At 39.9% G+C, this 14,171-nt stretch overlaps 2 protein-coding genes across 9 annotated transcripts in view; one reads left to right on the top strand and one right to left on the bottom strand.

Annotated features, from left to right (window-relative positions):
- The window catches only part of DOCK7 (dedicator of cytokinesis 7), a 107,009-nt gene that overhangs the window by 38,847 nt on the left and 53,991 nt on the right, over positions 1 to 14,171 (top strand). For all 8 annotated transcript variants that reach the window (XR_008734725.1, XM_055724500.1, XM_055724499.1 and 5 more), the window contains exons 13-14: positions 665 to 758; positions 2,336 to 2,498. Coding sequence is in view for 7 of the 8 variants with exons in the window: in XM_055724500.1 (XP_055580475.1) it covers positions 665 to 758; positions 2,336 to 2,498 (257 nt within the window). In the remaining variant the exon portion in view is untranslated. The remainder of the gene's footprint in view (positions 1 to 664; positions 759 to 2,335; positions 2,499 to 14,171) is intronic.
- On the bottom strand, positions 4,456 to 13,404 carry ANGPTL3 (angiopoietin like 3). Its single transcript, XM_005440398.4, has 7 exons — positions 12,832 to 13,404; positions 11,699 to 11,809; positions 10,731 to 10,848; positions 9,868 to 9,981; positions 8,257 to 8,352; positions 6,115 to 6,387; positions 4,456 to 4,799 (listed from the first exon to the last, which is right to left on the bottom strand). The coding sequence occupies exons 1-7, from the start codon at positions 13,327 to 13,329 to the stop codon at positions 4,618 to 4,620; spliced, it is 1,392 nt and encodes a 463-aa protein (XP_005440455.3). The 5' UTR covers positions 13,330 to 13,404; the 3' UTR covers positions 4,456 to 4,617.

The following is a 14,171-nucleotide window of genomic DNA, read 5'->3' as shown; positions in this document are numbered from 1 at the left end:
TCCTTTTCTCCCACTGAGTACAACTAATTGAATACTACCCAGCATTTTTCTCCTTCTGTTTGCTTCTTTTTTCATATTGTGATTTATTACCTTTATTATCAGATATCTTCTACTTTTGGATAGTTAGAGGGTGGCAGTCACATTTTCTATAATGTTTCCAAAATTAACAAAATTCTGGCCTACTAGAATGTGGCACAAGGAAGCCTGACAACAGACTCCTTCCAGTTCCCACCGTTTCTTAACACTTCTCCTGAAAAGTAAGGCTTTTTTAGACTCAAACCAAAGAGAAGGCAGAGGAGAAGGAATGAGGATCACTACCTGAATGACGGATACTTTTTCAAACTATTATACTTGCTAAAAAGTGGATATTTTGGGGAAATCTTTTAACAGCCATTTTCAGATTTGAAAAAGATAATATTGATGGGGAGAGAAAAGGTTTTCAATGAGAAGTTCCTGCAGCTGTCATGATGATTAATAAGGAAAAAAGGAAGGAAAAGGATGGAGAAATGAACTGTAATTTAGCATGTTAATGTTAACACCTTGTTCTGGGAAGGTACATTTTGATATCTCAGAGGAAAGAGGCTATAGTATTAGATGGTTTATTCATTCTCTCACAATCCTGAAGGGTTGTGTAGACAAGCATTTTCTTCCCGACATCCAACAGGAGGGTGATCGCCTGAGCGATGAAGATTTGTACAAGTTCCTTGCTGACATGAGACGGCCATCATCAGTGTTACGGAGATTGAGACCCATCACAGGTAATGAGCGGGATCTTTTTGGCTCACATTTGGTGTTAAGGTATGTGGTTCGTCCTTCCCAATTGCCACCCAATTCTTGTAAGTGAGCAGATGAAGAAACCCTCAGAAGTCATCAACAGCAATTCCTGGAAGATGACGAGCACTAAAGATGGTGTTTTGGCAGGTTTTCACTGGTACGTGTGCACATGCAGCTCCTGTCACGCAGAGGAGTATCTGTGAGAAGAGGGTGCAAGCCCCAAGGCACTAAACCCAGCACTGAGGAGCCTGTTTTCCTGAGTAAAATACTACTCTAGCTGAGAGGAGATCTCTCTCCTGGCTCCCACCTGGTTAATAGGAGCAGTCTCCACCTCTGTTTGAGAAAGGGAAATAAAAACTCTGGCACACCAACAGTGAAACATCACTGGTCCCTGACCTGTGCTATTCCTGACAATATTTACTTAACCTGTTCTAAAAATCTCCAGGGACAGCAATCCTGCTGCTTCCTTAGATCATCTCTCCCAGCACTCAGCTGTCCTTGTAGTGAGGTTAGGTATTAAGAAAACTTTGCAAAATTATCTTGCTACAAATTAATCTGATTATGGTCTGTCATGCCCTCAAGGCAGTTATCACGGCCTTTCAAGTACTTGAATACTGTTATTAGTTCACTGTTATTCACCTCTGTTTTGTAGCCTAACCAATCTCAGGTTTTTTTCAACCCTTCCTTAAAGGTTGTGATTCTAAATATGCCTGTTATTCTTTGCTAGAGTTTCTTTAATCTGCCCATGCTTTTCTTCAAGCACAGCGCTCTAAACTGGTTGTTCTGCTTCTCCTAAGACCTCATGCCAAGCAAAGCAGACTAATTTGTCTCCATTGTCTTACACATGACACTGCACTAATATGTCTTAGAATGGTTGTGGCTTTCTTCTGGACATTGGCTTATTGTCACTGCGTCACCCAGGCCTTTTCTACAGAGTTGATCCATGCCAATTATTTTTGGAGGTTTTGTTTGTATGTTTGCCTTCTCCTACTTAATGCAAGTCCTTTGCTCTTTTTTATGTTTCATCTTAGTCATTTGATGCCATTTCTCCCATTCTCCTGTCTTCTAAGTTTTTACAGTCATTCCAACCTCAGTGCCATCCGCTAGCAGTAAGTGTGCGGTCAGTACTGTCACCTGACTTGCTAAGGAAAACATTCAATAGTCTTGGTATGGATTATCTTTCAGCAGCTCCTGATGCACCCTTCCAGTTTGATAGGCAAGATTCCTTATGAGACTTTGAGTATTATTTCTAACTATGGTTGGGCCTCCCAGTAGCATTATTTAGACTGCATTTCCTCAACTTGCCTATGAGAACAGTATTTGGGACTTGTTAAGATACATCTCTTCTGTTGGTTCTTATTATCTGATGTCCCGGTCGCCCTAGATATCGGTTTGATTCTCTGTTACTTGTTTTTAACATGTCTGCATTGGTTGTAATTTATAATTTGTTTAGTTATGATATTAATATATAGGATATTAACCTAAAGGAACAAAGCATGAATATAGTTTTTGATTTAAATTAACTTCTATTTATTTTAATAAAACCATTTTCTTCTTACAGCGCAATTAAAGATAGACATATCTCCGGCTCCAGAGAATCCCCATTACTGTCTAACTCCAGAGTTGCTGCAAGTCAAACTTTACCCAGACAGCAGAGTTAGACCTACAAGAGAAATCCTGGAGTTTCCTGCCAGGGATGTCTACGTTCCAAATACCACATACAGGTTAGAGTTTTGAAATACATTTCACGTTTCAGGGTCTGAGACTGGCAAGCCTAGAAATTCCTACCTTATCATCTGGTTTGTTGCAAAATTTGCTGTATCAGTAGGTCTGCTGTGCCAGAGGCACAAAAAGGGTCCAGACTGACACAGCAGAAAACACACAGTTGTGAAGGGACAAACACATCTGCATAAAACTTGGCTGTGAACAAGAACATGAGGGAGGTTTCTCCATTTCCCAGAATTCACAGTGAAATTTAGCTGAGTTCTTTTCAGTTTTATGTAGATTCTTTTGTCTGCTAAAGTCATAATTGTCTTACTGGTTTTACTCTTTTTGAACACTTTCAGTGCCTTTTTTTCTTTGAAGTTAGGGTTAAAAATGAAAAAAACCTGCGTCATTGCTTCAGTCATATTTCCATTCTGATTTAAAAATAATTTCTTTGTTTGCAATGGTTGAAAAAAAAAATCTTCTGAAGATCTGGAAGAAAGAAAGTGTCTCGGAAAACAATAACCTTTCTATAGCAAAGCCCAAGCAGGGAGCAGATCTCTTTTCATTGTGTACCACTATTCATTTAAAGCTTTTTTTTCACAGTATCTTTGAAGACATTGCACATCTAAGTGGAATTGTCTGCTTCAGCTGAGTAATTTCACCAAATTACTCACCATATCCGTTACTTCTTGTTGTAAAAGTTAGATAAATACAAACCAGTTTTTTCTAAACCAAAGCTTAAAAGAAAGAGTTTCATCAAGTTTTCTCTCTCATATCTTTTAAAGTTTTATTTATTTATTTATTTATTTATTTATTTATTTATAGAGGTTGGACAGGTGATTAAACGTTATAACACACCAGTACAAATAAGCAGCACTGTGTGATCGCTTCATAATAAATCCATGAGAATTAAAAGTACTTTTACAGTTTTTTATGTAATTAGTACATTCTGTTCATTCATTGTTTCATTCTGACACATTACAATTTAAAACTTTTTCTCTATGGTTGCAAATGTTGAATAAAAAATCCTTACTGTACAAGGGTTAGATAAGATATACAAGTCAATATGACTCAGTGTAACTGCAGAACTGGGGTCTTTGTCAGTCGACACTTCCACAGCTGGGCATCTGCAAGTGTGTCCGTGGTCCTTCTGCCTCGCAGCATTCTGCAGCTGAAGTTAAACAAATGTGAATATGTTCTCAGGAGCTGGACCAACGCTGTCACATAGGTCGTGCCTACAGGGTTTGTTGCTTGGTGCCATTGACTCCATGGCAGCCACAGGCAGCTGTTCTCTATCTGCAAGGTGTTTTGTTGTGTGCTCGCTTGGTCTTTTATTTATTTCCTTAGGTAGGTGTACTAAAAGGTCACAAAGGGGTGTCTCTGATTTAATTTGTAACTAGAAGAAAAGATCTCTTACTCATTTCAGTAAGGTTTGAAGCTTAGCTCTTAACTTCCAGTAAGAAAGTGTCATTCTTAAGTTATGTTTTGAAGTGTGGTATCTAAAAGATTAGGCCTGTGCTCTGGCTTAGGTAGCTGTGTGAGTACAGTGCTGCAGTGAAAGCTGGCCTGAGCTATGCAGCTGAAAATCTGTCTGGAAATATGCAGAACCTTAAAATGGGGAAGTACCCGTCTTTTGCTCATAGAAACATTCCACAACAATAACATAAACTGAACATCAAATTAGTTACTTTACAAAATGAAACTTCTTTTTTTCCCTATAGTTTAATACCTAAATGTCTTCTGTAGCATTTTCCCAGCCCTTTGTTTACTTGAACATTTTTTGTGTTTCCTACTATACAACCCATAAAAAAATGCAACAGCTTGAAAACCCATTCCCTCAAGCAGTATTATCTAATACATGAATACGTGGTTGTTTCCTAGGCATTAGAGTTTCATCCTAGGGAGGTAGAAGCTCCATGAAAGTTACAGCACATTGACATTGAGGCTAGAGGGAATGAGAGTACTCACCAAACATACTGTAAGACCATCACAAAAGTCTCAGGTTTATGTATTGCAGAATACACCATATAGTGTATGCATTTAGACATGCATCTGTTATTAAACTTAACATGAACTTCTTTGATGTAGTAATGGTTGTTGTATATGTTCTGTATTAAAATGCATCAGGTTGAGCATTCAGTCAAAACTTTTTAAATCTGTTGGGTGTATCATTATTTTGGTTGACTTGAGCAGGTAGTATCTTCCTTTCTTAGGCTTCCAGTATAAGCCTTTTCTTCTGTCTAGTCTTCCCCTTGACCTTGGTGCGACGTATTTCCCGTTGAGATTGGTTTCCTCACATTCACTGTGCCACCAGCCTCCTAAGGAAAAATATTGTAATGTCAGTTACTGTCAATTGTACTCGTAACATATTGTGCTCGGTTTCCTCGTAGACAGCTCCTGGTTGCAACATAAATCTTCTTTAGACCATTTTTGGGAAAAGTGACAATTACCCAATATGCCCAGATGAAATGGTGCTTGTACGTATACCCACTTACACTTGCAAGCTGAGGGCCAATACAGAGATGCTGTGCTCCCTGTTATTGTCTGCTTCACATAAAAGTAGTGGTGCATAGAAAACTGCACACACAAATACTGCCACTGAATTGGGACACTTAAGAAGTTAGCACCACGCTTTCATGTTTCCCGTGACCCTCTGGAACTGACTTTCTGACTTGCTGATATTTTTCTTGGGTACAAATAGTTAAATCTCTGCATCTACAGGAGGCAGAAGTGTAAACAAATTCTCTTTTTTATTGGCTGGTGTCCTTTAACCACAAGCCTTGTAAGTTGTATGCCCAGTTCTGCTTGCAAAGGACTGGCAGTGGCTCTGTGCTAAAAAATGAAAGTTTAGCACTTTGGAAGTAATTGGCCATCTGCTTTGTGGTCACTAGAGCTGAGTAACACTCAGCGTTGTTTCAGATGTTAACAATTTGCAAGCCTACAGTGATGTACAGAATGTTTGTTGCATGAAGCAGGTGCCTGGAGGGCAATTCTGTATCCTCTGGTTTAATAATTTCATGCTTTTTCAATTGTTTGTTTTTTTGCTATAAACTGGCAAAACATAAAAGCTTCAGAAAATCAAAGAATTGGGAATCCTTTAACCAAATTATCTTTAGGGAGAAATGTCTTCAGCCTTGCATCTCTCTTGCTCTTTTGAGAGTGATTATATCATGTATATTTGATAAACACTTAAAATCTGCCTTTGCGTGGAAACTCACCATCATTCTTAACTTTTGTTTTGTAGTCAAAATGGAGTTAAGAGTCAGTTTGTCTAATGTTTTTTTTTCAAAGAATGATTAAACAGTCTGACCTAGGGCTGCCACAACAGACCAAGCATCAGAGGAATAACTGCCCCTCAACCTCTGCTGCTAGTTCTGTTTCTGATGTTGGCTGTATGCACACCCTCACTCTGTTTTCGTTTTACCTAGCTATAAAATAGAATCGTGATGCCTCGTTGTAGGACCCTGCCAATGAAAAACGTATTCTGCCCTTTCTTGCAAGCAGAAAGATGTTGCTACCCTCTCTTTTCCGTATCTAAAGCCAGGTTAATATCAGTAACTACCCACTAAAGCATACTACCGTCTTTTATGTAACAAAGAAACTCCTGTGTTAATATACCCAGCATACTGATACCTAGGTAGCTTTCTGGACAGTTGAAGTCATTCGTAGTGTCCACGTCACGGTCTGCAGTTGAGAACCGCAGTTCTGTTTGCTCTGGCAGGGCGTTGGGGATGCTGCCGGAGATCCGTGAAAGCTGGAGAGTGTAGTCTGTTTCAGGGCCCCCCAGGCTGAACGCATACTCGATGTAACGCTTATTTTCTTTCCAGTCCTGCAGCTCAATCCGTAAGATGTAGTCTCCTTGTTTAGTAATGGAATAGGTCTTGTTCAGGCCTAGCCAGAATTCCTCTGCAAAGTTGTAGTGAATAGGTGCTGTTAAATATGGAGCTAGGCATGAACACACCATGTTTTTCAGATCTCTAACCCATACCTCAGGTAGCTCGTTCACATTAAGAATATCAGCATCTGAAAATACATGTTCAACTAAGCTGCATGGTGTCAGAATCAAGAGATGTCAGCGGTGAGGATTAGGGGACAGAAGTCACCCGGCAGAGAGTTAATGGGGCAGGGGTTATATGATGAACTTGTCCTAAAACCCTGTATCGCTCAAGCTGCTGTTTAATTTGTTTTTACGGATAACCTGCGGGTAGTATGTGTGAAAATACAGTATTTAAAAAGGTTTATTCATTGCTTTAATCAAATCAATAATTTGAGTCTTGGGGACTGTTGATCTTTTCAGAGGTCTCCTGCTACATTCTTTTTGTTTACCTCTTCTTAATTGCACACTGGTGATCAATAAAAGCAAGAGATATAAATGAACTGAAGCTTCTCTCTTAACTTTCCCACCTCTTGTGAAACTGAGAGGGAGCTCAAGATGTGCGTAATTGGAACTGTGTGACAAATGAAGCAAATGACATACATAAAACTTAATTGCAATTGTTGTATTTTTTAAGGAAAGAGCTGCAGAACTGAACTGTGATTTCGATACCCATGTGTACAAAGTGAATTTAACTTGAGCATTTTTCTTTTCCTAGAATTCTTGATAATTAGTTTAATTAGATTCATAAATTATGTTCATTAAGTAGCTTATTATCAGTGCCACTGGTATCAGTGCATAATAGGTAATTGACACAGGTAGAAATAGCGTAGCTGAATGTGAGTGCCATACATGCAGGTGGCATTTAAAGCAATAGAAGACAAGATGGTTGAGTAAAATACTCCCACAATTTACAGGTAACGAGCAGTAGCCTGTTATATATTATGACCTTAGAATATGTGGCACAGGACTGAGTAGGACATAGCTGAGTGTGATGCAGTCCTCTGCAAAATCTTTCTGACACTGAGAAGATGTGGCTTTGTGTTAGTGTAGTATATGGGAATTGGAGACCAATCGAGGAGCAACTATAGCATTCGGTATGATCATACAGACTTCACAGGTAGAAGTCTACCTCAGTTGTGAGCTACTGTACCAAAGTGTGGGCAAGGTTGTGATATAGCAGCTCTTTACCGTAAAAAGAGGTGGAAGTAAGTCAATACTGCAGCCCACATTGGTGAGGTTTTGATCTCTGCTGTGTCTGGAAAGTCAAAATATTTTCTAAACAAAAGTAGACTCATCTCATTGTATGAGAAAAATAGGGAAATATGCTGGATGGGGAGGTTGTTGGGCAGCATTTGGTGCTACAGATTCTTTGAAGTTGATGATTAACAGGGGAATGTGGGTGTTTCCTCACCCTTGCTTGCTATGGAGAAGATTGGCCACTGTATGGAGAAGCCGGAGGTGCTTGTGCAAGGGAGCACACACAGCCTCGGGCTGTCTTGAGGTTGGAAAAATTATTGTGGTGGTTTAAAGGGAAACAGGATTGCAGGAAATTTGAGAGAAATTGGTGACAACAATTGGTGAGGTTTTGCATTTGTGTGTATTCTAATGGCCTTGGGAGGTGCTTCTGTAAATAGTAAAATCTCAGTAATTAAAATAGCATTTAAAGCATTCTGGCCTTGATTCAGCAAACATTTCTAAACACACATTTGAAGGTGTGTCTGGGAATTTTACTGAGTTGTGTTTTCTGTTAAGCACTTTTCGGTGTTCTATGAATTAGGCAAGCTGTTCAGATTTGTTTGCAGGTTTTGCCTGCTCTCATGTGAATACCTTTCAGTAAGTAGATGCAGCTTCTCAGATTAACCGATACAAAGAAAAGACACAAAAAAAGGCATTTTTACCATTGAGGTCACCAAAACCATTTGTATAGGCATCCCAGGTTTGGTTGAAATCCAGTGATCCGTCCACTCTGCTCTGGATTACGGTCCAGGAACTGCCTGCAAAGGCAAAGGGGGGAAGTAAGTCACAAGCTTGGCTTAAGTATTTAAAGCACTAGAGAGAAGATGGAAAGTAACTGAGACCATCAGCTGCCGACATACAGGCTGCACTGCTGTGGCTGCCCTTATGTGAGTGAGCTCTTTACTGTAGTGAAGAAGAAAATGGGTTTGCATTGAAGGTGGCTCCATATGAATCCCACTTACTCTTCCTTTTGCAGCAGACCTGAGTGCACGTGTACTGAGCACAGAGAGCAGATGCTTGACTCATCTTGGCCTTGGCCTCATTAACTGGCCATGAGTGTGTCTTGGATGCTCCAATTTTGAAGCAGAATGAATTAGCTTAAATCTTAATGAAAGAAATTCAAGTGAGCACAGCTGAACAGAACACAGCCTGAGTGTCCTCTGCCACACTTGTGGTGACTCAGCTCCCTGGACTTATTTAGTTAAGCTGCCTTAACTGGGTTGCATTTGTTTATGAGGGCTGAGAAACACAAACGTAGAGAAAATGGTAAAAAAGAGAGATAAAATGTTCCAGACGTTTGATCAGATTGTCAGACTCCTGCTACTGATAGCGCTTGACTGCTGGGAACGCGGCTCCACAGAAGGTATGAAGTGCTGGAGGCCATGCCCATGCCAGGGTTGCAGCGGACTCTTTTCTCCTAACCAGGTCATGACACCCTCGTTTTACCAGTTTCAACAAATGTAAGCAAAGGAGCTTTTTGTACAGGGCAACCCCATGCCATTGTTTACACATCCAAACAAATCACATGGCCCTGTCACGTTTGCATAACTGTGTTCCCAGGCTCTCTGGGTAGCTGTGGCAAAGGGACTGTGCGAGGAAGCTGAGCAGGACACACACAGAGCAGCGCTGCAGGATGCTGCATTGTAGGGTGAAAAAACCAGGGAACAGGGAACTGGCCAGTGATGCATGATCTCTGGGTAGTGGCAAAAGGAATGGACAAATGGGTTCCTTACAAAGACAGTTTGGATAGGTGCTGCGTTCTAGTCCATGACAGTTCTGGACCTATAGGATACATAGCTACTGACTTACCCAGACATGATACAGGAATCCTGTCTGCAGGACTCACCTGTCTGGGTTAGGTTGTTGGTTGAGACGTAGATGTATCATTGTTAATGGAACAAAATTTTACTAAGGTATTTACTGTTTACTGTTTGCTTTTATTGTAAAAGCTATTAATGATTGCAATGTAATGGCATTTATAATCACCATTTTCATTAGCTAAAGGGGCTTGGTTTTATGATTATACTTAATTTATGTCACGTAATTGAAAGTCCTTTCCTTGGTATAAACAAGAGGTGAGTAAAGAATATAAGCAGTGTTAAGGACACTTCAGGATATGGGAAACCTGAGTTCAAAGCACAGACGTGCCAGTAAGAGAAGTCAACACATAAATCGTGATAAGATTTTGTCTGCTTTGGGATGAGAGACAGTTTTTTGGCTTATAAGAAACTACTTATGTGAAAATTGGACTATCACTAGGACAGTTGTCTTACCAAATTTCATTTCACAGTAGACATTGAAAGCTTCTGAGCCATTGGGCTTAATAGTGTAAACACCACTGGAGTGCATGCCGCTGTTATAAAGGGCAGTGCAGTCGGGAGCGGCACCTAGGAAAGCAAACAGCAGAGAGTTACAAATCCTGTTTTGAATATGATAAGTTTTAATCCAGCTTTGTAACTTGAATTTCTCTATGGGATAGAGCCAAACCAAAAAATGGAATGTTTTTGGTAATCTTATTTTCGAATAAATGTCATTAAATGGGCAAATTGCTTTGGACTTGGTAGTACAGCTACTAAGTTGTACTGTGTTTTAAGTTAGGCAAGTTTTCAATCTAGATAGTTTTGGAAACCTTGTAAGGCCTACGACTAGACTTTGGCAAATGGACTTTCCTACCCCTTGTAAAGTTCCCAATAAATACCATTGCCATTGCTGCAGACTGAAAACGCCTTTCAACTTTAAAGAAAGCTCTTCCAGTTCTTATAATTAGCCAGTGTGAAGTAAATTAGTGCTCTGTTCATACTCTCCAAGGCAGGCATTGGCAATGCCAGAAGTCTCAGATGGTCAGGGCACATGTTTACAAGAGGTGAATGGAGGATGAAGGTTGGGGACAGAATTACTGCATTATTGGACATTGTTCCTGTATGTCACCCCAGAGACAAGTACACGTGCAGCGGGGCTAAGTAGGTAATGATGTTCTTTCCAAAGCAGGAGACCTACCTCCTTCCCACAGTGCTGTATATAACATAAGAGTCTTTTGCTTTTTATCTTTGGCTATTGAAAAACAACGCAAAACTTTCACAGAGAATACTGTGAGTGCAATGTATTGTGTAGTCACGTCTAAGAGATAAGATCTCACCATCAGATTTGTATGTTGCAGCTGTGGTGTTGCGCACAGGAAAGGGGATGGCCTCTGGTTCGGTTTGCTCCTCTGTGAAGGAGTTCTCTGTGAGTTCCTGGAGCTCTATGTGGTTTAGCTAAAAGAACCGTAATTACAGACTGTTAATTTCCCAAGGCTCTGAAATGATGAGGTTCATGTATCAAGCCGAACAACGTCACGCAGAGAATAATTTTTCTTGTGAATGTAATCCTTTAGGATACCCAATTTACAACATAAAAATAACTTTAGAACTGCAGTGATGGATTTCGGTTGCGTGGATGTTGGCTGTGCCACTGCCCAAACATGTAGGATTCATGAGGCGAGTAAATGACCCATCCTTACAAGGTGCATCTTAATGGGCAAACAGATTTAACTTATTTCCTCAGGTGACATAACTTAGAAAAATAATACCAACATCTAAAGAGCACAGAACCCAGAGCTCCTTAGGCTGAAAGGCATTTTCCTTTTATAGCTTCCTCTTAGGAATAAATTAAATATGAGCATGTCAGTTATCCCAGCGTTACGGTAACACACTGAACGGCAGAACACGGCTCCCTGTTGGAGTGAATATTGGAAGAAAAGAAAGAGGGCGAAAGTAATGATACTTAGAAGACCAATGGAAGAACAATAATATGATAGATAATAAGAGCGGAGGGGCAAAGAAAATTAGAAGTCAGAAAATACAGCAGCCTGGTGTCGGTAGATGGTATTTCGAAGCTGCGTTCTTGGTTGTTTTGTGCCCTGGCCATAGCCCCTCCCTGGCAGCACAGCAGTCTCCCACCCAGAAGGGTACCTGTTTGTGGTCAAAATTGTTAATACCCTCTTCTACACCCCCAAACTGTGACCAAGAGGGATGGCTGGCCCAAATGAATGGCTGAGCCATTGACTCCTTCAGTGTTACGAGAGAGAGCAAATTGTGAACAGAGACATAGAGATGGCTCGTGTACCTTGTCCTCCAGCTCCATTATTTGATTGTGCTGTTTGTCGAGTTGCACGTGCTGGTCCTCTACAATTTTGAGAAGTTGCTTGATGTGGTTGTCCTGCTCTTCCACAAAAGCCTGAGGATAGGAAGGGTGGGAGGAGGGTTGTGGTTAGAAACAGCAGAAGACCTTCATAGTGGCACTGCCTCCATAACTCTTGTCATGGGGGCAGGTTTGAAAGGCACAAACCATTTAACGTTGCCTTTCCTTTTCCAAAGGGTTGTCTGCTTTGCCTCTGAAGGGGTGAATTTCTTTGCCTCTGTAGTGAACACCCATTTTTTTTTTTGAGACAAACTACAGGCAGCTTTGTAGACCTTTTTTATTGTTGCTATTTTCCTTCCATTTTCATGTCCAGAACAATCAAGCTCTGTGAAGTTGGCCCTTGATTCAAACTGGATGTATGCCACTGATCAAAAAAGGGAACAATTCCCAGCATTCAGGGTATTGGCTTGGGATTTGGGAGATCTGGTTTCATCTTTCTGCTTTGACACAAGCAGCCAGTATTTTCTCACACAGGTTGCTTAGACTTTTTATGCTTCTGCAAAATACAGTTAATACTTGCTTTTCCATAGGAAAATTTATACCCACCTGAATACTTGTATGTATTGACATTAAGTCAATTAACACTTGCAAGGTTCTTTGGTCCTGGAGGTCATATAGGTACTATGGATGCCTAAGTTTTAACTTTATGTACTTTATACTAGTTTTATACTAATGAATCATTTATTATGAGGTGATGGCACACAAACCTATGGGTTTGATAATCACATCATTTTCCTGCTAACAAAGTTTTTTTATCATTTTTATTACAGAATTTCTTAAAACTGATTTGCAACAAAAAGTACTGAAAAAGATACGGAGCCTTATAATTTCACAATTTTCTCACTGATTCCACTGGGGAATTTTACTGCAAAACAAATTATATATCAGATTAAGACAGGAATCTTTTAAGATTATTGCAGTGATTTATTTCTTAAAATACACAGTAGTAGTACAGTGAAAAGGAAGAGAAAACGTGAGCTTATGTTGCGTAACTACTGATAATAGCATTACAGTTTACTTTGGCTTTGTGTGTCAAGGGCTTTCACAAGTCTACTTACTTTGAGTGAAGAAATTTCTTCTGTCTCTTGCATTGAAGGCTGGATAACGGCCAGTTTAGTGACTTTGTCTTCCAGTCCCCATACTTGCTCTTGGAGCTGGATTTTGTTTTGTATGAGGTCTTCAATCTTCAAATTCATCTCCTGTGAGAGGTTCTTCATCTCTTCATTGTTCATTTGCAGTCTGGCTGTAGTTTGTCTGAGCTGTTCTTCTTCTTCTTTGATTTCACTAGTTTGCAGTGAAAGCTCATAAAAGGACCTATCAAAAATGTAAAGCTTTTGAAAGATGTCATTCATCTGCCCCTTTGTCTTATGGACAAAGTCTTTAAGCCCGTGCCCAAGCTGGAGGAGTCCATTGGCTAAGATTCGTACGTCATCTAACATGGCAAATCTTGATTTCGTCTCAGGAAACACAGCAGAATCAGAGGAGGAATAATCCTTCTCAGCTCTAACAGAAAGAGCAAGTGGGGCAATGAATAGAAAGACTAGAATGATTTTCATGTTTCCTGCTCCTGATACTCTTTAGTTGTTCAGGGTGCAGAGACTTTTCCTACTAACAGTTTTTGCTGTGTGACTGTTGAGTTGAAGAATTTGATCTATTTATACTCCTCTTCATTTTAGAAGAGGCAGACCAACGAGTTGATGATTAAACTGTGTGTATTTGAACGCATGTAACCCCTCTCGAATGTAGGTTGATATCTGGGAAGATAAAACTGAGAGACGGGTATGTTGCTGATTAAACTGGTTCTGAACTTTTCCATCTGCCAGACCTTCTGTTATAAAATGTTATTGACGGCATAGTGTTTTTCACACAACGCTTTTTAATAGATTAATTTTGGGTCATAATCTCGATAAGGGCCTAAATTGCTTCTTGTTTATGTTGTAGATTCCTTTTATTGCCTGAGGAATATAAAAGGGTTTACCATACTTAAGAGCGCTGGACGCTGTATTTCAGGTTGTGCAGCTCCTTGATAAGCTATGGAAGGGCAAAATATTCCCAGGTGATTCACACAACTTGATTCTCATCTTGTACCATTTTCTGATGTAACTCATTGTGCTGCAGTGGATTTACTTGTCATCTAGTTCAGATTAAGTGAGAAAGAGGGAATTGGGTCCAGAGATTGCCTGGATGTGATTCTACTATGTTAAGGTTTGTGCAGTAATTTACACCATATAAAACTTATTTTTTAAGAGCTACTTTCCAGAGGTGAGTGAGATAAATAATACCTCACTTACATTTTTCACCTTACCATTCTTCTTAGTGTTTAAGATTCACATTACATAAAGCGAGTCTACAAGTACTCTGAAATAAATGTTCTGTGCTGCAGTGGATCTCTGCATGG

This window comes from Falco cherrug, chromosome 12 (genome assembly GCF_023634085.1).
Source record: "Falco cherrug isolate bFalChe1 chromosome 12, bFalChe1.pri, whole genome shotgun sequence".
NCBI lineage: Eukaryota > Metazoa > Chordata > Aves > Falconiformes > Falconidae > Falco > Falco cherrug.
Note: the sequence above shows the minus strand (reverse complement) of the source record. Positions and strands in the feature narration are given on the sequence as shown.